Here is a 21,122-nt window from a genome sequence, read left to right as displayed (position 1 = left end):
AGAACTCCTGCAATTTAAAAAAAATTCCCTGTTCTTTAGGCCTCCTTATGGTACACTGCATTGGAGGGCTGCCATGTCAGCATTAGAACAATTTTTTAAATGTCGCTATTTTGCTTACAATACCATAGTAAGACAGTTTGAGATTTCGGTTAACACAGTTGCGACACACTGAAAGCATACGTTCTTTTGTTTACTCTTGCATCATACGTGCCTTACCTACACACTTCATTCTTAAGTTTTTGCTCGTAAGTCTCCTCAATATTTTTCACTGCCAGCTCCCGTCTCCGGAGACCCTCTTCTAAGCTCTTATTCTTTTGGTCATGCAAATTCTGGGTCCTGAAATGGCAAAAAAATCATGAATGAAATCTGTACATGAACGCAATTAATATACACTCGCAGGAGTGCAAAGCTGCGGTTTTCCACTCTGCAGTGCAATAATTCCTGGAACTTTTTTTAAAAAAACATTACAGTTTAGTATATCAGTTATCTATCTATATTATAAAAAATTTACATATGTGCACACTTCCTGTCCATCACACTTAAATACGAATGATTAACTTGGCAGAATAGTTACATTTGTACAGCTGATCACAAATGATGCGCACAAGTCTGAGTCAGAAGTGTGAAAGGACTCATATTACATTCCCTGTAGTAAAACAACAAGTCCTATGCTCATTCTGAAATGTGTTCAGGAGAATTTCTTTGACCAATATGTTCCTGACCCAACTAGGAAAGAGGCATTGCTGGATCTGGTGCTGGAGAATGAGGTGAGCCAGGTCGACCAAGTGTCTGTGGGAGAACACTTGGGTATGAGTGATCATCGTATCATAAGATTTAGATTAGCAATGGAGAGGAGCAAGGGACAATCTAGAGTGGAACTTCTGAACTGGAATAGGGCTAACTTCAATGGGATGCGAAAGGATCTAGCCAGGGTAAAATGGAACCAAAGACTGACAGGAAAAACTGTAATGGAACAATGGGTGATCTTTAAAGGAGGAGATGTTTCAAGTACAGGCTAGGTACATTCCAACAAGAGGGAAGGATAAGGGAACCAAAGCAAGGGCTCCTTGGATGACGAGGGAGATAGAGAAGATGATGAAACAAAAAAGAGGGTGTATGATGCATGTCAGGTGAATTCTTCAAGGGAGAACCAGACCAAATAGAATAAGTTGAGAGGGGATGTGAAAATGAAGATGAAAATAAGATTGGCAAAGAGAGAATGAGAGTAGAATGGTGGTTAACATAAAAGGGAACCCAAAAATCTTCTACCGGCATGTAAACAGTAAGCAGGTAGTATGAGGCGGGGTGGGGCCTATTAGAGACAAAGAAGGTGATATATGCTTAGCGCAGGGCAAGGCTAGAATATTCAATGAGTACTTTGTATCGGTGTTTACTAAGGAGGTGGATGCTGACAAAATATTGGTAGAAGTGGAAAAGGTAGAAGCAATGGAAGGGGTGAAAATTGATAGACAGGATGTACTGGAAAGGCTGGGTATGCTTAGAGTGGACAAGTCACCTGGTCCAGATGGCTTGCATCCCAGGTTGCTAAGAGAATTGGGGGAAGAAGATAGCGGAAGGGTTTGCCATAATTTTCCAATCTTCCCTAGATGCGGGGGAGGTGCCTGAGGATTGGAAAGTGGCAAATGTGACACCATTGTTCAAGAAAGGGTGCAAGGACAATCCTAGTAACTACCCACCACTGATGTTAAACTGTAAAGTTTTAGAAACAATAATCAAGGAAAAAATTAACGGGCACTTGGAGAGGTTTAAGCTAATTAAGGAGAGCCAACACGGATTTGTAAAAGGCAGATCGTGTTTGACTAATCTAATTGATTTTTTTGATGAAGTAACAGAGAGGATTGATGAAGGGAATGCAATGGATGTTGTCTACATGGATTTTCGGAAGGCATTTGACAAAGTACCACATAGAAGGCTGGTTAACAAAATTGAGGCTCATGGAATAGGGGGTCAGTGGCAGCTTGGATAAGGAATTGGCTTAAAGACAGAAAACAGCGAGTTGTGGTAAATGGCTGCTTTTCAGACTGGAGGATGGTAGACAGTGGTGTTCCCCAAGGGTCAGTGCTGGGGCCACTGTTTTTTTTGATATATAAATAAAAATGACCTGGATATTGGAATACCGAGTAGAATTTCTAAATTTACCGATGACACCAAACTTGGGGGTGTGGCAAACAGGGAGGATGATACCAATCGGCTGCAACAGGACATAGAAAGGCTAGCAGAATGGGCAGATAGAATTTAATAGAGAAATGTGAGGTGATGCATTTGGCAGAAGGAACAGGGAGAGGCAATATACACTTAATGGCACAGTTTTAAAGAATGTGCAGGGACAGAGGGACCTGGGAGTTAATGTGCATAGGTCCCTGAAGGTGGTGGGTCATATTGAGAGAGTGGTTAACAAAGCATATGGGATCTTGGGCTTCATAAATAGAGGTATTGAGTATAAAAGTAGAGAAGAGAAGTTATACTGAACCTTTATAAAGTGCTGGTTAGGCCACAACTGGAGTATTGCATCCAGTTCTGGTCACCACACTTTAGGAAGGATGTGAAGGTCCTTGCGAGGGTGCAGAGGCGATTTACCAGAATGGTTCCGGGGGTGAGGGATCTTAGCTACAAGGACAGGTTGGAGAAGCTGGATTTGTTTTCATTAGAGCAAAGGAGGTTGAGGGGAGATTTGATAGAGGTGTACAAGATGATGACGGGTTTGGATAAGCTAGACAGGGAAAGGCTGTTCCCACTAGTTGATGGTACAAGGACTAGGGGACACAGATTTAAGGTTTTTGGCAAGAGATACAGGGGGGAAGTGAGGAAAAACTTTTTTACGCGGCGAGTGGTGATGACCTGGAACTCGCTGCCGATGGAAGTGGTGGAAGCGGAGACACTCAATGTTTTCAAGGAGAGACTGGATAGGCACTTGAGCGAAATAAACTTGTAGGGCTACAGGGGGGGAATGGGACTGACTGGATTGCTCTACAGAGAGCCGGCATGGACTCGATGGGCCGAATGGCCTCCTTCTGTGCCGTTATGACTCTATGATTCTCCACAAAGTGAGATCTTGATCTCGGACAGGTTATCTAGTATCTAACAAGATACCAAGCAGTGGCAAAGTGGTTTCATTGAGAAGCAGAAAATAACACACATGCCTGTCTCAACACTGAGTTAACTCTAACCGTTCTACAGTCAGCAGATTATAGAAAACTACCATTAATCCCCACTAGCCCAAAAGCATGTTAAACCAAAATGTCAGGAGGCAAGATCAGATAACAGATGAGGTTAACAAATTACAACAGCAATATAGTTTCTTAATAACCAATTTTATCAGGAATACTGACTTTTTCTGATTTCTCTTAACATGGAAGTCATGAAAAAGGTTTGTTAAGCAGTCATCAATTCAAACAGATGGCTTTAACCATCCTTTTATTTATTATTCAGAAAGCATGCAGACAGACATTTCTCACTGAGTCTAGCTCATCTTGTTCCCGCTGGTTTAGGTTCTGTCAACACCATATATAAATTCCTATCTATGGGTAGGCAGACCTGTTGCCAGTCAATGTTCCTCTTGAATTGCGTCAGTGGCGAACGAACGTGGCTCGCCTTTCGTTACAATTACACTTTCCCATAGACTTTCTGTGGGTTTTTGCACTGTGACTTGCAGTAATTAGCGAGGCAAAACCGTGTGGCGCCCTCTACAGGGGCTCTGGGGCTTGTGTGAACAGGGCAAGCAACGGCATATCCACTTAACCAATCGGATTGAAAAATCCTTACTGTAACATGCAGTGTAAACCAGGAAGTGTAGGTTAGAATATTTAATTCAATGCCAACTCAAGTATAGAAAGCGAAATAAAGAGGAAAAGAAGGGATTAAGAGAGAGACTTAAGAGACAGAAAGAAAAGTAAATATTTTTTTGAATTTTAAACTCCAACAATAATTAAAATCTGAAGGTATGCGATTCCACACTTGTAAGAGTTAATTTTCAGTGCCAGATAGGTTTTTGGCAGTAATTAAGACTTATCACCCCGTTAAAAAAAATCACTTACACTTGAATGGACAAGCCTTAACTTTTTATGGCGCGTTTAGTGGGCAAGTAACGCAACTTCACACCCTCCACGTATTTCAATGCCGAGTCTCTCAGTGAGATACTGTTAGAGCACAGCTTCAGGAGAAGCAGGACAACCTGGATGCAACTACCTGATTTCCACGTTTAACTGCGCAAGTTTCTGTCCGATTTACTCCACAATAACGGTGAGCACTGATAGCCTCACTGTTATTCTTACCGCAAAATCCGGGCCAATATTCTTGGCACCGTCCAGATTTGTTTATTGTAGCTGCAATGAAGTTCCAAACATATTGGCCCAGAAATTCGGGTCGGGGGCTTCCCGCGGATGCAAGCCCCCGACCTGCACTTACCTTGCACGCCGGCCGTTGAGCTCTGGGCTCCCGTGGAATTCCGCTCCGGGGCCTGGCCCAGCTGCCGGCGCGCTGTGCTTGCGTGTCCCAGGGGCGTAGTTAGTGCGATGCATCCCCTGGGATCACGTGAGCCATGGGCAGCCAATCGGAGGAGGGAAAAGCCCATTCATAAGATTGACAGGTAGACCTGTCAAAACTTATAAATACTACGGGCCCAAAATAGCAGTAAACCTTCAAATACATTTTTTTTTTTTTTTTTAAATCACACTTTTTAAATAAACTATAAATTACATTAAATAACTATTTTAAACAATAATTTAAATTTTTGGAAAAAATAATTTTATATTATAACGGGGCTAAAAATAAACTTACCTTGCTTTAAAGTATTTAAAAATAATAAACATGTGGAAAAAATGTTTTAATTTTAATTAATTGACCACTTACCTTGCAAAAAGCAGGCCTTACGCCTGCTTTTTAAATGTGTAAATCCTGCAGGCTTACCCTCCCAGGAAAACCTGTAAAAAAAATCTAAGTTCAAAGCGCACGCACAGCCTCCCCCGCGCGCGCGTTCGACCTCTGAACCTCTTCGTTCAGAGGATCGGAAGTGCCGGTTTCCCGCGCATGTGCAGTCCATGCAGGAAACCGGCAATTCCATTCGGCCTACAGGTGAGTACCCCGTGCGTACTCACCCGGGGAGAGCCGAATTTCTGGGCCAATATCATCTACTTTTCAATGACATTGCCTGAAGCAATCTTAACTCACTATGTGACTTTCCATCTATCGGAGAAAAATGTACACAATTGGCATATTTTTGTTCATATTAAAACCCCAAAGCTGATTTTTATAATATTAAAACGACTGACCTGATAAAGTGTCATTAAGCATTCTTTATGCACTACTGAAAGGCATTATGCACATTAGAATTTGTACTCAAATTGAAGACCTAAGCCACAAGAACAATGAAATTCTAAACTTGTATAACTACGGCGCTGACCACAGACAGCAGGAACAAGCCAATTCATCAACTTCTTATTCTGCGATGATGGTCAGCTACTGCCACAGCCATGCCTGCTAGAACAGTGTGCAGAGCAAGGATGGCAATACATAAAAGATAATTGAATTATAAAAGGCATCTCGAGTACCTATGAGCAGTTTTATCACCACTGAAGGCTCTATTCAAACTGTAGGCTGGTAACAACTTTTTGAAAGAGATGCACACAGACAGGCACACCTGTCCAAATAGATCAGCATGCCCGCTTGGAACTTGGCAAAAGATTTAAAAGTAGCAACACTGAAGTAGTTAAGCACTCAACTCAACTGGAAAATTGGGAATTCAACTCAAACTTATGAATTTCAAGTTGGGCAAGTTGTCGCATATTTATCTGACCGTGTGATGGACCACTACAGAAGTACGTTGTTCCAGTTCTAGAGAGGAAATATTGACGCAGTGCAGCTGACCCAGTTCCAAGCCATACCTCATTTGACGAGACCACAGCTCGTATCATAACAAGCAGGAAGGAGGAGGAATAATTGCAACTGGGAAAAGGCAATTAAAAAGGAAAAGTTGAGTGTGTTACACAATTAATGCAATCAGAAGGTCCAAATAATCAAACATTCAGTGGAACATTCAAATGAGGAAGATAAGCAATTGTGGTCTGCAATATGTTACCACAATATTCAATGTATCACAATGTATACGATATACACACAAAGAAATATAAACCGTGAATTACTGGCCCAAAGATTTACAGAATTGATAACGAATGTGTCTTAATACAGGAAACTTTGTGCTATCCGGCACCGAGCTGTTGCTGTCCCATCAAAACTGCCGGACAAACCAGCGCTAATGTTGAAACATACGGAGATTTTGAGCTCCATATCTGGCAACAAACCCTGCTTCTAAACAGTCGGCCGTACCTTGCAAGCGTCTCTGTAGCTTAGCAACAGCTTCAGCGAGACCTTGCAGAGCCTGACTGGTGAAAAAAAAGCAACGAAAAGAAAAAAAACCTAACGAAACGGCTCCCGATTTTTGCCGGTGGCTCGAGCATTCCGGACAGTTAACCTCCGGATAAACCAAAGTTTCCTGTACTTGAAACTGACATTATATGACAGCAATGTTCAGTAGTAAAGTACTGAAGAGCCCAGAAGACCTGTGACAATATTTGTTTTAATACTCTTGGACTGGAACTTCTCACTCATTTTGTACCAATCTCTGCTTTGTGATGCTAGTGGGCAATAATCTCTGTTGTATCACAGTGATTCCCCCACTGAAAACAGCTCTTCATATCAATTAGCAGGTAGCAGAAACTATTCTGGGTGGCAGATTTTCAGTCAGTCAATCAGATTCAATGGCCGGAATCTTTACCGGAGCGTCGGGGCGGGTGTGTGCGTGCCACCATCCCGAACTTTTTAACAGCGCGTTCTGCACTGCGCATTTAACTCAATTACATCAATTGAAACAGTCATGCAGATTTCCAGGCCAATTAAATGGAGCGAGTCTGCTGACGTCACTGATGACTTGTTTTCAGCAGAGATAAACAAAGAAAAAGACTTGCATTTATATAGCGCCTTTCACAATCACTGGACAACTCAATGCAGCCAATGAAGTACATTTGAAGTGGAGTCACTGTTGTAATGTGGAAAATGCGGCAGCCAATTTGCGCACAGCAAGCTCCCACAAACAGCAATGTGGTAATGGACCAGATCATCTGTTTTTGTTGTGTTGGTTGAGGAATAATAATTGGCCAGGACACCAGGGAGAACTCCCCTGCTCTTCTTCGAAATAGTGCCATGGGATCTTTTACGTCCACCCGAGAGAGCAGACGGGGCCTCGGTTTAACGTTTCATCCGAAAGACGGCAGCTCCAACAGTGCAGCACTCCCTCAGTACTGCACTGGAGTGTCAGCCTAGCTTTATGTGCTCAAGTCCCTGGATTGAACTTTATTTAAACAGCCTTGCACACATCCCAGTTGAAGGAGAGATAAAGGGGTTTGGTTGAGGTGGAAATTGCTGGATATCACTGAGATTTGTGTGGGTCATGGGAGTCATACCGACAGAAGACTGCGCCCAGATTCCCTGATGCCTCCCTGGAAGTGCTGGTCCAGGGAGTAATAGCACGCGGGGAGGGCCTGTTCCCTGCGGATGGGTGCAAAAGACCAGCCAGAGACACCAAGAGAGCATGGCTGGAGATCACGGAGGAGGTCAGCATCAGGGATGTCGTAAGGCGGTCCTGGATCAATTGCCAGAAAAGATTTAATGATCTCACGAGGTCAGGAAAGGTGAGTGTAATGCCAAATTCAACAGCATCCTGATGTGCGTGTCACCCCAACCTTATCACACTGCCTTCCAAAGCCTACTGCTGCACGTCCTTCCTCACACCAACCTACCTTGCAGGCGCACCCATCCCTCACTCTCTATGTACCTACTCACATCCCCATCTGACTAACCATCACTGACACTCACCCTCATCCTAATGCAATCATAGGAAGTAACGCCACAGAAGGAGGCCATTTGGCAATGTCAAGCCACTCTCTCATAGTCACCCTCTACAGATGTAGCCCATCCATTCCTTACACTCATTCCATCACTCTCACTCAAACTTCTCTTCTTTCCCTCCTTGCAGGAGAAGGGAGTCCAGAACAATAGGGAGAAGCAGCAAACCAGAGGTGACCCTTCAATATTCACCAACTTGGCTCCAGCAGAGGAGGAAGTGCTTGAAATCACTGGAGTTGCAGATCTGCTGGTGGTGGGAGACGGAGAGAGGGGGACCTCCCAGCAACCTGGTGACAGAATTAAATCTCATATAGCCATATGGCATCCAACAGTCACTCATGGTGACTTGATGTCAGCAGCCAGTGAAATGTTATCATGTGCATAATGGTAACATTACACATTCTTATCATAAGACTTCCAATTCAAATCTTTACTCTCCCACAGGTCCATCAAGTGCCCCCACAGGTCCATCAAGTGCCCCCACAATGTCCAGATGAGGAGGAAGACAGCTCCTCAGAGGAAGCTCCACTCTCTGAGGGTGCACCATCAGCAGACCCAAGCGCACCCAGCACCAGTGCAGATACGCACACCCCGGTGGGTACAGCGAGACAGAGTAGAGTTGTCACCTGGTGTCCCACACATCACAAGTGAGCAAGAGCAGATGGTGGCGACAGGGACAGCACTGAAGACTCCTCAGCGGAGGGCGCAGGATGCTCCAAGCTCTGCTTAACTGCATGCAGATGCTGAACCTCGGGGGGCCATCGAGTAAGAGGGTGATCTTGGAGGAGCAGCAACAAATGCGCGAGGCTCAGGCAGCTTTTGCAGCCGCGATGTGTGCGACTGTACAAAGAACGGAGGAGCTCATCTCCAACATGAGCACCACCATCTCGCAGGCGATGGCGACAATGTGCTCTTCCATGGAAAGGATGGCCACCTGCATGATCCAGCTAATGCACTAGTGGAACAAGAACATGCTTGCTGTGAACAACAGATTGCAGACACTCATTGAGCTCATCTCGAGGAGAGAGACCAACGTAGAGTTGGGCGTTCATCACCCCACTGATGTGCAGCGCGGTGCTCTCCAGCTCATTGCTAGCAGGGAAGTGCGGGTGGCCCATGAGAAGGATGATGGTGAGAGGGGACATGGAAGTGAGGGTTCTTCTCAAAGTGCTCACACTTCTCCCCCGTTGCCTCCCCCTCGGTCAGAGCCCCACATGCTGCCTCGGATCCCGATGACCGAGTCTGCCAGGCACAGTTGCAGGAGGAGCTGTCTTTGGCGGGGCCATCACAGGCTCCAAAACCCAGAGGACTCCCGCCAAAAGTGTCAAAGCAGCGAAGTGAGCAGCCTGCCTCTACCTCTGCTGAAGCCACAGGGGTTTTACCTCATAGAAGCATGCAGAAACAAAAAAAGACAATCGTAGATGCACAAGGATATGCACATGGGTGTTTGACAAAATGTTAATGTTAAGTTTCCTTTACATTTCTGATGCACATAAATTTATTTCTTTGCACCACTTTCCCATCTTGTCCATTTTTGCCTGCTACCTGGGAAGTGGCTTTGCCATTTGGAGTGAATAGTGAGACATTACTTAACTTCGAGCAGTGGGGGTTTGGGCGACAGGAATGGTTTGGTCATTGTAGAACTGCTTTGTGGTGTTGTTGGGGGGGGGGGGGGGGGTTGCAGGTAGTTGGTTCAGCATCTGGGAGACATATGGGTGCACTGGTGCAATTTAAGTAAATCGGACCATTATGAGGCCATCCCGGGCAGCAATGTGCACCACTGCTGGTGCCACCTCCACCTCAAGTTCCTCCTCCTCCGAAGGGGCTGTGCTCTCTGTGCCTTGCTCCTCCTGCAGCTCCAATCCTCGCTGCTGCGCCATGTTGTGCAGGGCGCAGCATACGACGATGATTCTGGAGACCCTGGCTGGTGCGTACTGAAGGGCTCCTCCAGATCGGTCAAGTATCTGAAGCGCATCTTTATCATGCTGATTGCTTGCTCTATGACACATCTCATGTGGCGGTCATTATAGCACTCCTCGGCCTCACCGCTTGGCCTCTTCAACGGTGTCATCAACCACGTCTTCAGTGGATAGCCCTAGTCTCCAAGCAGCCACCCGGTAAGTCTGGGGGTGTGAAGAGCTGAAGGAGAGTGGACTGGCGCAGCACGAAAGAGTCATGACAGCTGCCTGGGAATCTGGCGCACACATGAATGATGATCTTTTTACGGTTGCAGACGAGCTGCACACTGAGGGTGTGGAAGCCCTTGCGGTTCACAAACACTCCTGGGTGATGTGGGGGTACCTTGATGGCCACATGTATGCAGTCGATGATGCTTTGCACCTGTGGGAAGCCAGATAGAGCCGCAAAGCTAAGAACCTCAGTAACACTGGCTTCATCAGTGGCAAAGTTTACATAATTGGCTGACTTGTGAAACATGGCATCGGTCACCTGGGCGATGCATCTGTGGGTGGCCAACTGCAAGATCCTGCAAATGTCTGCTGCCGATCCCTGGAAGGAGCCTGAGATGAAGACGCTGAGGGCGGTGGTGACTTTGACAGCCACGGGTAAGGCGCGTCCACCAGGTCCTCTGGGCAGCAGGTCTTCTTCCAGCAAGCTACAAATGTCTGCCATGAGCTGGTGAGACAGCCTGAGCCTCCTGAAGCACTGCTGTTCTGTCATGTCCAGGAAGCTCATCCTCTGCCTGTATTCCCAGTGTTGGGGGTATTGCCCCCGGCACGGTACACCCCTGTGCTGACCCCCTCTCTCCTGTGCAGCATCAGGTGGCTGAGGAGAAGGTTGGCACTCTGGTTGTTGGTGCTGCTGCGGCTGCTCGTCCTCCGAATCGGAGGACCAGGATGAGAGAGTATAAATGGTTCCCATTCTGCTGGTGTATATATATCACTTGAGGATGAGATGTTATAAGCGCTCAGTCAATGTGGACAGAGGTTTTTCCAAGGAGGTCACAGTGCATATAGATCTCACAACATACATTTACAACCTCAATACATCTGAAATATATCTTCCAAATCCTGAAATCAGAAAGTTCTGGCATTTGAAATTGAACTGATGTGGCAGGTTAGCTATTATGCTGCAGTTGCAGTTATGAACGATTCAGCTTTATGGAACACCCGACACAATCAGCTGGCATGTTTGTCGAATGCCGTGGAACACGGTGAAGATGCGGCAAAATTGAAAAATCCGGTCAAAATAGCATTAACAAGCTGTTAACTACCTTAAGTGCCTCTCCTGCCACTTGGTGTCGGGTCTGATCTGGAGTCGCAAACCCGAAACTTTGGAAAGTCACGTGGAGGCAGGTTCGCAACCCGTCATCAATCACCTTGGATTTAACTCCTGACCCGTCTCCAAACCCGCCCTCTGAGCGCCGGCAAAAATCGCAGCCAATGTTTCAATCCAAGAGTTTGTCATTTTTAAATTTTTGGATTACTAGCATGAAAAACCACAAATATCAACAGTTCAGAGGGGTTTTTAATGTCAATTATAGACTTTGGGGGAGAAATTCAGTTGGTTGCGCCACCCGTTAGCGCCGTAAGAGGGCGCTAAGTGGGTCGCAAGCCAACTTGCGCCTGGGCGCGGCACTGCCCACGCCTCCCGCTAAATTCCGCGGGACGTTAGTGGTGGCGCTAACCGTTAGCGCTGCGCCGCTGCCGATGACATCATCGGTGTGTGCAGCGCCCCGCTGACACCCCGGCCGCGATATTCGGCAGCGCCCCCTGGTTTACCGCCGGACGCTATGTCCGACAGGGTCGGGGGGCGAACCTGCGGCCGGGGAGGCGCAAATTAAAGGCGAGGTGCGGGGCGGCCATTTTTGTTGTTGGCCGCCTGCCAGCGCTCCAGTCTCCGGCCTCCTGAACCCCCCCCCCGCAGAGTGCCGGCTGCGCTCCAAGAGCCCGGCACTTCTCCTCGGTGCCGGGCTCTTTTGCCTGCACTCCCGATCCTCGGGGGCCCAGCTGGGCCCCAGATCGCGCTGCACAAGGCCCCTCCCCTTTAAGAAGGGGAGGAAGGCCTGCAATACCGCAGCGCGACGTGCCGCAGCAGCACGTAGCGCCACGATATTCACTCGCAGCGCCCCAAGAGGGATGCGGGGTGCCCGTTTCCCTTTGGGGCGCAACCACTTCATTTCCGGTGCGGGGGCGCGAATGTTTCTGGGGCGCTACTTTTAGCGCCCTGGCGAGGCTGGCGCCCCAAACGGGGCTATACTCAATTTCTCCCCCTTTATTTCTTTTGCTGTTTCTACTTACAGCTCAAAGGCTTCAATTCGTTGTCGAAGTTCGACCTCTCTATTTCGCACAGCTTCAATGTCTTTCAATAAACTTTGTCTCTGCGTATAGATTTCTTTTTCCTCAATCTGTAACAAAATAGATATTCTAAACACAATCCATCTGATAAAAGATAATTTCATTTAGCGTTATATATGCTCAACTTTGTAACAAACAAAATAAATACAGAACTCTAGATCAATTCTTACTTTCACATTCATGGAATACCCAGTTTTAAATAACATTATTACTTTACCTAATGCTTTGTCACCAGTCTATTTAAAATATCTAGCTATATATAAACATTGACATGTATCCAAAACATGAGCAAATTTCTAGGCCACACTTAAAAAAGGAGAAACAATGCCAATCATTTCTAATCTACAGCAAAAGTTCCCCAAGAATAGAAAATAGCGCCCAACTAACCCAAGAAGTAACACTTAGGGGAGGACTTTCATTGGGCCGTTGAGGCGGGATTGGAGGTGTGTGGGGGGTTAAAATCCCAAAATCATGGGGCACGACCCCATCCCACCCCCAACCCACCTCCATGCCAGTTTCAAAGGAGGCGGGTACCCACCTCGCACTGCGACCCGCCTCCCCGAGGCGGGAAGGGGATTAGTGCCAATTAACTGCCTGTTAACAGGCAGTTAACAGGCAGTTTTTAGCCTAATCCCTATTTTTGATGTTGAAGTGTGGGATTCCCGACGGCTCCAAACCACGCCAAGTTAGCGAGGCGGGCCGTCGGGCTTGGAGGGGGTCGAGGTGTCCGGTGTTCAGGTGAGTGATGGGTGCATGAATGCAGAGGTAAGTGTGTTTGGTGTGTTTAAAGTGTTTAAAGAAGTTTTACTTACCTTTACAGCCTTCCTTCCTTCAGGTCTCGGGAGTCCCTCATCTCACCGGCACAGAAAGCAGAATGGCCCCGAACTGTCAAAAATTGCAGCATTCAGCTTTCTGTTCCGGAGAGATCTCTAATTCATCCTGAGAGGAAGGAATTAACTTGGAGTACAGATTGTCAGTGTTTGACAGCTTCAAACAGCTGTCAAACGCTGATATTTCATCTGTCAAAAGGTCTTGACAGATGAAATATCAATCTGTGATGTCACCTGTCGCCGGGTGGCCCTTAATTGGCCTGCTGAGCCCGCTGGGCAGGCTCAACAAGGTCAATCAAGTCTAAATCGTGTGGGTTGGCTAGAGCTCGATGGAGGTGGGACTACAACCCTGAAAGTTATAGTCCCGCCTCCTACATGAAAATCCAGCCCTTAATGTTTTCTTTTAAAATGAATGCCAATCATTTCCTGTTGGTTCCTTCTGACCTTTAATTGATCTGATTACCAGCCTAGGAGCAATTAAACTCTAAATGACCTCTGGAAATGCAGCAATTAGACCTTGCGCCATAAAGGAACATTACACACAGCTTATTTGCAGCAGATTTTATGTTACATAGTATAATGCTTGCGCCTTTAAAAAGCAGCGCATTCTTTAACTGATCATGAGCAAGGTCACAAGAGATCCACTGACATACTTTGGGCCAGAATTTACTGTAAAAATGGTGGTGAGTATGCGCAAATCAGACAGCAACTTCAGGCAAGTGTAGATGCACAGTTAAACGTGAAAATCCAAAAGTTGCTGTGTGAGATGCGCCGCTCCGCCATAAGCTGCGCAAAAACGACATCTCACCATCTGGCTCCCCATGCAAATGTATTGAATGGCATGAAGTTCCAGTATTTGTGTAGTAGATACGGACTAAATTCACCACAGAAAGTCAGGGCTTGTCCATTTCAGTCTAAGTACCCTTTTATAATGGCATGATAAGTCTTAATTACTGCCGCTCAAACTCTCTGGCACTGAAAATTAACTATTATCAGTGTGGCGTCTCATTCCTTCAGATTTTAATTGCTGTTGGAGATTAAAAAGATTAAATTATAATTTTTTTCAAAACTTTTTCTTTATCTCTTAATCCAATCTTTCTTTCCCTCTCTATTTTGCTTTCTGTACCTGATTTGACATTGGCCCAGAACTCCGGGTCCCCACGGTTGAGTACCCACGGGGTACTCACACGCAGCCCAATGGAAGTGCCGGTTTCCTGCATGCACTGCGCATGCGCGGGAAACTGGCACTTCCGTTCCCCTGAAAGAAGGGGTTCAGAGGTCGAATGCGTGCGCGGGAGAGGCTGCGCGTGCGCATCGAACTTACGGTTTTTTTTGCAGGTTTTCCCGGGAGGGTAAGTCTCCAGAAGTTAGACATGTAAAAAGCAGTCGCAAGGCCTGCTTTTTACAAGGTAAGTGGTGAATTAATTAAAATTGAAACATTTTTTCCACAGGTTTATTATTTTTAAATACTTTAAAGAAAGGTAAGTTTATTTTTAGCCCCGTTAGAAAATAAAATTATTTGTTTCAAAAATTTAAATTGTTTAAAAGTTATTTCATGTAATTTATAGTTTATTTAAAAAACGTGATTTAAAAAAAAAATGTATTTGAAGATTTAGTGATGTTTTGGGGCTTATAGTATTTATAAGTTTGACAGCCCTTCCTGTCAAACTTATGAATGAAGCAGTCCCTGCTCTGATTGGCTCCCCATGGCCCACATGATCCCAGGGGACGCATCGAACTAACTGCGTCCCTGGGATACGCAAGCACTGCGCGCCAGCAGTTGGAGGAGGCCCAGGATCGGAATCCCACGCGGGCCCACAGCTCAACGGCCGGCGTGCTAGGTAAGTGCAGGTCGGGGGCTTACACCCGCGGGAAGCCCCCGACCCGAATTTCTGGGCCATTGAATTCTCTATTCTAACTGACACTTCCTGGTTTAGACTCGGCACTGTTCAACAATTCTTCAATCTGATTGGTTAAAGAGATACACAGTTGCTTGCCCTGTTCTCACAGGTCCCAGATGCCCTGTAGGGGGTGCCGTGCCAGTTCAATGTCCCAACTTGCCGTTCATGGAAATTGAGCGGGCATTGGAAAATCTAACGAACGGCGGGCGCTGCTTGGTGATACTTTTGAGCAGCGCAGGTCGACTCATCAGATAGTCTCCCTCATTCTCTGGGGAAAATCATGGAGTAGGTTTTTGTCTCTCTCTCCTGGGCGGTAGGTTGGTGGAAAGGATTGTCCACCCTTTCTAGAGCCTGCCTGATCTTCTCTACCAGATTACCATCCAGGTGGTGAAGATGAAAATCATACCCCCATGATTCTTCCTTCATGACTCCCCAAACTGCCTGATTGAAATTGAGAGCTCAACAAGTGGTAAGGTGAGACGACAAACTACATGCTTCTCCAGCATCTGTTAGCAATATTTTAAATACAAGCCATGTGTTTTGGATTTTTAGTAATTTTTTTTTGCATGCAACACCACTTTATATTTTTTTTTAAAGTGTGAAACCAAGATACATGTCATCTTTGAAGGTTAACCAGAGAAAAATTCCACAATTATAAAACTGAAATATTAATGAAGGTTGAAAGGAGGATTTGCACATGGGAGCATATTTCAGTGCTATTACCACTTTAAAGCAGAAGCCAGTACAAGTAGACTTCCAGTTTTGTTTCATCCACCAATGCAGAATCAATTCAGGCAGGTTCAGTGTCAAAATTCTAAAGGTAGAATACAATTAAATTAAAATGATCCCCATCAAAATGAATCCCAATTGCAACGCCAGGATAAAGCACAAGGAATCAGTTTTGCCTCTTCTCCATGCCCCACCCCCATACTCTGCTCTCAAGTGCTTTTGATTTCTGTGCCGTACACCCTTTAATTATGAGGAAAAAGCAGATGTCCATAGACTTCTGAAGATGTCTCTCTGCGCTAAAATAAAGGACGTGGAATTAAGACCACAGTAAAAGATAGCAAAATTAAAAAGGATTATATATTTGTATGGTCTTCTTTGTTCTTCTAGAAAGCCTCTCCATACAAAGTGGTCCAACAATGAGCATTGCTTGCTGGAGAGGGAAAAAACCCCACTAAGGTTCAACCTCCCTTCAAGATGTTTTGAGACATCATGACATTGGAGGCACCCCATGAGGCCTTTTCCACATGTGCACACAGTATACAAGGCCTGTCCCATCCTTGATTGTCAGCTTATTTTACCCAAAGGCATTTCCTGAAAAGACAATCTATTAATTATTTGCATTCGGGTTATGCCCAGTATTTAGTTGTAGAAAGCGGTGATACATCCATGGTTGCCTAGTGCATTATCTTTCTAGTTGTATCTAAACCTACCTCCTGCTGTTTCTGAAGTCTCTCAATAGCATTCTTCTCTCGTGTGATTAACGTTTCAGACTTCATCTGATGCATTTTATCCAACTTCCTTCTGACCTCTTCTATATCCTTGTGCGACCGCTCTTTCTCCTGAATCCGGACCTTAGCCAATTCCAGATCCTTAAAATGTTGTAGCTGCCATGATCAAAAGAACTGGGTGAGTTTCTTACACACCAAGATGAATCTTTAAGAAAAAGCAAATACTGCATCCAATTTTTTAAAAAACTACAACTAACTAATATAATTCAGCAGATTCTTGTGTAATGACTAATTACACTTGTAGTGTCACAAGCTCTGTGGATAATTTTCCTGCAATAGGATACAAAGCATCACAGCAAAATGTGGGAAACACGACACTGAAGAGAAATTGCTGCCAGTAGCAGAAGATACTAGTGGCAACAGCACACACACGTCACTCGCAGAACTCCTAATGACATTGCTCATGGTGTGTGGGAGGTTTTGTAAGAACAATCGTTGTGCCAAGTAGTACAATCAGGAATTTATCAGCTTTGGGGGCAGCCCTGGGACGGGGATCCAAGGGCTGGCAGTATCAGAGTCTGGCATTATTTTCAGCAGGATCTGTGGATCACTGAAGACGGAGGTTCTAGGAAGACTAGAGCACGACCTGGGGTCACCGTGAGAGGGATCCTGGGATCATTAGGATAAAAGATCAGAGTCTGGAAGCAATGCGATAGTACTGGGAATAGGGAACACCGGGAATGCAGCCTGGGGTTAGTGAAAAATGAGAGGGGATCTGGGAGTGGGAGAGAGGTCTGGAACTGGGGACCTGGGTCCATCAGATTTGAGGAGGGGGCTTTGATCATTGGGAGACAAAGTTTGATAGTATTATAGGAAGGGGGCCCAGGGGAATGGGACTCAAACCTCTACTGACCGCATTCAAACCATCAGGTTTAAACCCTCTAAATGTTTATACCGGTCAGCCTCCTCCCCCAATTTGTACACAGACCCTTATGCACCCTCAGGTATAATGATGTCACATTCAAGTGGCACAGTGATGCATAGAGACACGACTCACTACTGTTTCCCCTTGACAACAACACACCTTTAATTCAATGCATACAGGGTCATGATAGATTGGTACCAGTTCAAAAAACTACATCCACTATAATCATATCTGGCCTGGCAACAGGGAGGACAGGTACAAGGTCAGACTCAATACAAGTACAGGAAACTCTTTGGTATCCGGCACCGACGGGACCACCGTGTTGCCAGTTGATCAAAAATTCCGGATGATGGAGAGGGTTATCTACCGAGGCTATTTTTAACAAAGAAAAATTAAAAAATCAAGAAATGTGCAGTATACAGTAATTGGGTACTCACCTACAGAATGTTGTGTTAAATGGATGGTGGAAGATGCTTGATTAAGTACAGTACTACCAGCAGCGTGGGAGACACACAGTACCCCTGTAAAATGGCAGATCAGAAGAGACTACCGGCAGCGCGGGAGAGTCAGACTCCTGTTACAGGGGTATTGAGGTGTTCCGACTTCCGACAGCGCCAAGAAGCCGAGTAGTGGCAGTTTGGAGAACTACCCCCACTGACTGACTCGGCCACCGCGGGAGACTCGGACTCGGCAACATTGCCCGTTATTGAGGTGTTGCTTTTGGAGTGAGAATTTTGCCGGTTAATGGAGAATTCCAGATATTTAGGTGCCGTTTAAACGAGAGTTTCCTGTATACTAGAATGCTGTTCTAATGGATTGTAACTCCAATATTATCTAGTTTTACAATGGATACTGACTAATGGTGTTGGGAGTGTGCTACATGGAGCAGCATCAGTAAATTGGGCACCAGTCTCTCTATTGCAAACTACTCCAGTCTGCACAGTGTAATGCTTACATTTCACCAGTGTGTTCCTTTTGTGATTAAAAACCCAGGAAATTAAATATTTTAGCTAATTTAGAAAGATTTATTAAATTATCTAGTGACCAATTTAGTGATAAAGATGACTAAAGAATATGGTGTACTACCTCTTGCTGCATCTCTGCCTGAAGCTGTTCTTCTATTTGTTTGCGATATACAAGCAGTTTTGTTTCCCAAAAGTCCTCTTGCACATTTGCTGGATGAAGTGCTGCATATTCTTCATCAACCATTTGAAGTTTATCAACTGTAAGGAAGGAAATGAGGAGCTAAATACTTTGTACAGCAGTGAAAGAACAAAATCAGAAGGGAACAGTGGACACAGCACATTTACATTTACTGACTGCAGCTCTAAAGCTGGCAGGAAACGTCGAATATAAATAAATACGGTAGAGTTTGTGCTGCCAAAGGCAACAAATGACACAAAAATGGGGTTCCAGCCACATTTACATTTCTGACAGCAGTCCTGCCTCCAATCACTGCATAAAAGCAAAGTGGCTTACCACTTCAGGTTGCCTTGTTTTTTGGCCACCTGCAAGATCAGCAGCTGAAATATTCACACTAGCTGCTTACATGCCAGCAAAGCAGGGCCCCTACAATCTGTCTTCTGCTCAATCCACAGTACCAACACCACACTGGTAAAAGTAAAACACATGTTGTGTGACTGTGACCTTAACCCCTTATCTTGTCTCAACCTCTCTGCTGCCTTCGATAGTTGACCACGCTATCCTCCTCCATAGTCTCTCCTCTTCAGTCCACCTCCAAAGCACTGCTCTCTCCTGGTTCCATTCTTATCATAGAAGTTTACAGCACAGAAGGAGGCCATTCGGTCCATCGTGTCTGTGCCAGCTGAAAAAGAGCTATCCAGCCTAATCCCACTTTCCAGCTCTTGGTCCGTAGCCCTGTCGGTTACGGCACTTCAAGTGCACATCCAAGAACTTTTTAAATGCGATGAGGGTTTCTGCCTCTACCACCCTTTCAGGCAGTGAGTTCCAGACCCCCACCACCCTCTGGGTGAAAAAAGTTCTCAACTCCCCTCTAATCCTTCTACTAATTACTTTAAATCTATGCTCCCTGGTTATTGACCTCTCTGTTAAAGGAAATAGGTTCTTCCTATCCACTCTATATAGGCCCCTCAATTTTATACACCTCAATTAAATCTCCCCTCAGCCTCCTCTATTCCAAAGAAAACAACCCCAGCCTATCTAATCTTTCCTCATAGCTAAAACTCTCCAGTTCTGGCAACATCCTTGTAAATCGCCTCTGTACCCTCTCTGGTGTAATCACATCTTTCCTGTAATGTGGTGACCAGAACTGTACGCAGTATTCTAGCGGAGGCCTAACTAGTGTTTTATACAGTTCGAGCATAACCTCCCTGCTCTTATATTCTATGGCTCAATGTAGGTACTACAATGGCTTCTCATCCTTTTCTCACATGATCTGTACCACAGGGACATATCCATGGCCCTCTCCTCTTCTTCATACAGGAAACTTTCGATTTACCGGCACCTAAATAACCGGAAATCTCGGTTAACCGGCAAAATTCAGGAGTAGGTTCAGGTAACTTTTATTACTTGTCTTCCTCCATTTGTTGCTGTGCAAGGGTGTGGCTGCAGCTGTTGCTAAGCTACAGAGACGCTTGCAACTTGTGGCCATTGTTCTGAAGCTGCAACAGGGTTTGTTGCTTTATACGGAGCTCTCAGCTCCATATCTTTTATTATAGCTTTCGGTTATCTGGAATTTTTGATGAACCGGCACCACGTCGGTCCCGTCCGTGCCGGATAAAAAAAAGTTTCCTGTATCTACATGCTACCCCTTGGTGACATTATATGGATGCCTGGGGTCAGTTTCTACATGTATTTCTTCATTGACCTAAGTTGCATACACTGTGGAAGATGTGTTTAATTTAGTGATACTTTTTAAAAAAAACTACAAAGGTAATTATTTATTCAAATAGAATCCCCCACCCCTGCTCATTACCAATAGATTCCTTGTACTGTGGAACGCAGCTGGTCTGAGCTTCTGCATCGCGATACTCCCTAGTTAGGTGATAATCAGTCAGTTCCATTAGAAATTGAGTAAGAAATCCTATCAGCAAGAGAAAAAAAAGATTTTTTTTAAATATATGTTAAAAAATGTATTCTTCAAACATTTTTGAAAGGATTGCAATTTTGTTATGTATGTACTGTTACAGTATTTGAAACTGCACTATTACCTTTTTGATTGTCCCTTTGAAGATTTGAGATCTGCAGTAGGAAAAATAAAACAAAAACCATGAAGGTCATCCAATATGTGAAAGAGAAAAATGCCGAATTATCAAACTTCATTTATAATATAATCAAACACAAACTCACAATAGATTGGTAAAGGTTTGATCTGGGGTCGATCCTCATAATTTGTAGGAGATCTCTTGCTGTAAATACCTATGAAAAATGTTTTTTTTAAAGTGAAATTCATTTCATAACTGCTAAGTTTTTATGGTACTTGATGACGAGATCCTTCTCTGAGAATTCATGAACAAAATCTTACTCTATGCAAATCCATATGATTACAGTTTTCCACCTATTTCCATGCACATGTAGTTTCAGTCACATCCTTTGGCACCATTTCGCTACTTGCCAAAATAAAAAGCTCTAATCACAAGCACAAATACACATGCATTGCCTCAAGCACAGCCGTTACAACATTTGATAAACACTTCCCTGTCAATTCCAGTGCTACACCGTACTGCCAAGAAGAAATGACTGGAGAACCTGCAAAATAATTCGGTTTTCCCTCCTTACATGGAGGTAAGAATTCA

At 45.0% G+C, this 21,122-nt stretch overlaps 1 protein-coding gene across 5 annotated transcripts in view; it reads right to left on the bottom strand.

Annotated features, from left to right (window-relative positions):
• Positions 1–21,122, bottom strand: part of ofd1 (OFD1 centriole and centriolar satellite protein) — an 81,657-nt gene that overhangs the window by 54,868 nt on the left and 5,667 nt on the right. For all 5 annotated transcript variants that reach the window (XM_086006279.1, XM_086006275.1, XM_086006277.1 and 2 more), the window contains 7 exons: positions 20,677–20,745; positions 20,538–20,568; positions 20,303–20,410; positions 18,433–18,569; positions 16,404–16,577; positions 12,177–12,283; positions 217–336 (listed from right to left, as the gene is read on the bottom strand). In XM_086006279.1, the coding sequence (XP_085862405.1) occupies positions 217–336; positions 12,177–12,283; positions 16,404–16,577; positions 18,433–18,569; positions 20,303–20,410; positions 20,538–20,568; positions 20,677–20,745 (746 nt within the window). The remainder of the gene's footprint in view (positions 1–216; positions 337–12,176; positions 12,284–16,403; positions 16,578–18,432; positions 18,570–20,302; positions 20,411–20,537; positions 20,569–20,676; positions 20,746–21,122) is intronic.

This window comes from Somniosus microcephalus, chromosome 14, assembly GCF_052327205.1.
Source record: "Somniosus microcephalus isolate GS21.2 chromosome 14, FLI_Smic_1.0, whole genome shotgun sequence".
Classification (NCBI taxonomy): domain Eukaryota; kingdom Metazoa; phylum Chordata; class Chondrichthyes; order Squaliformes; family Somniosidae; genus Somniosus; species Somniosus microcephalus.
This window is presented reverse-complemented; position numbering and strand designations above follow the sequence as displayed.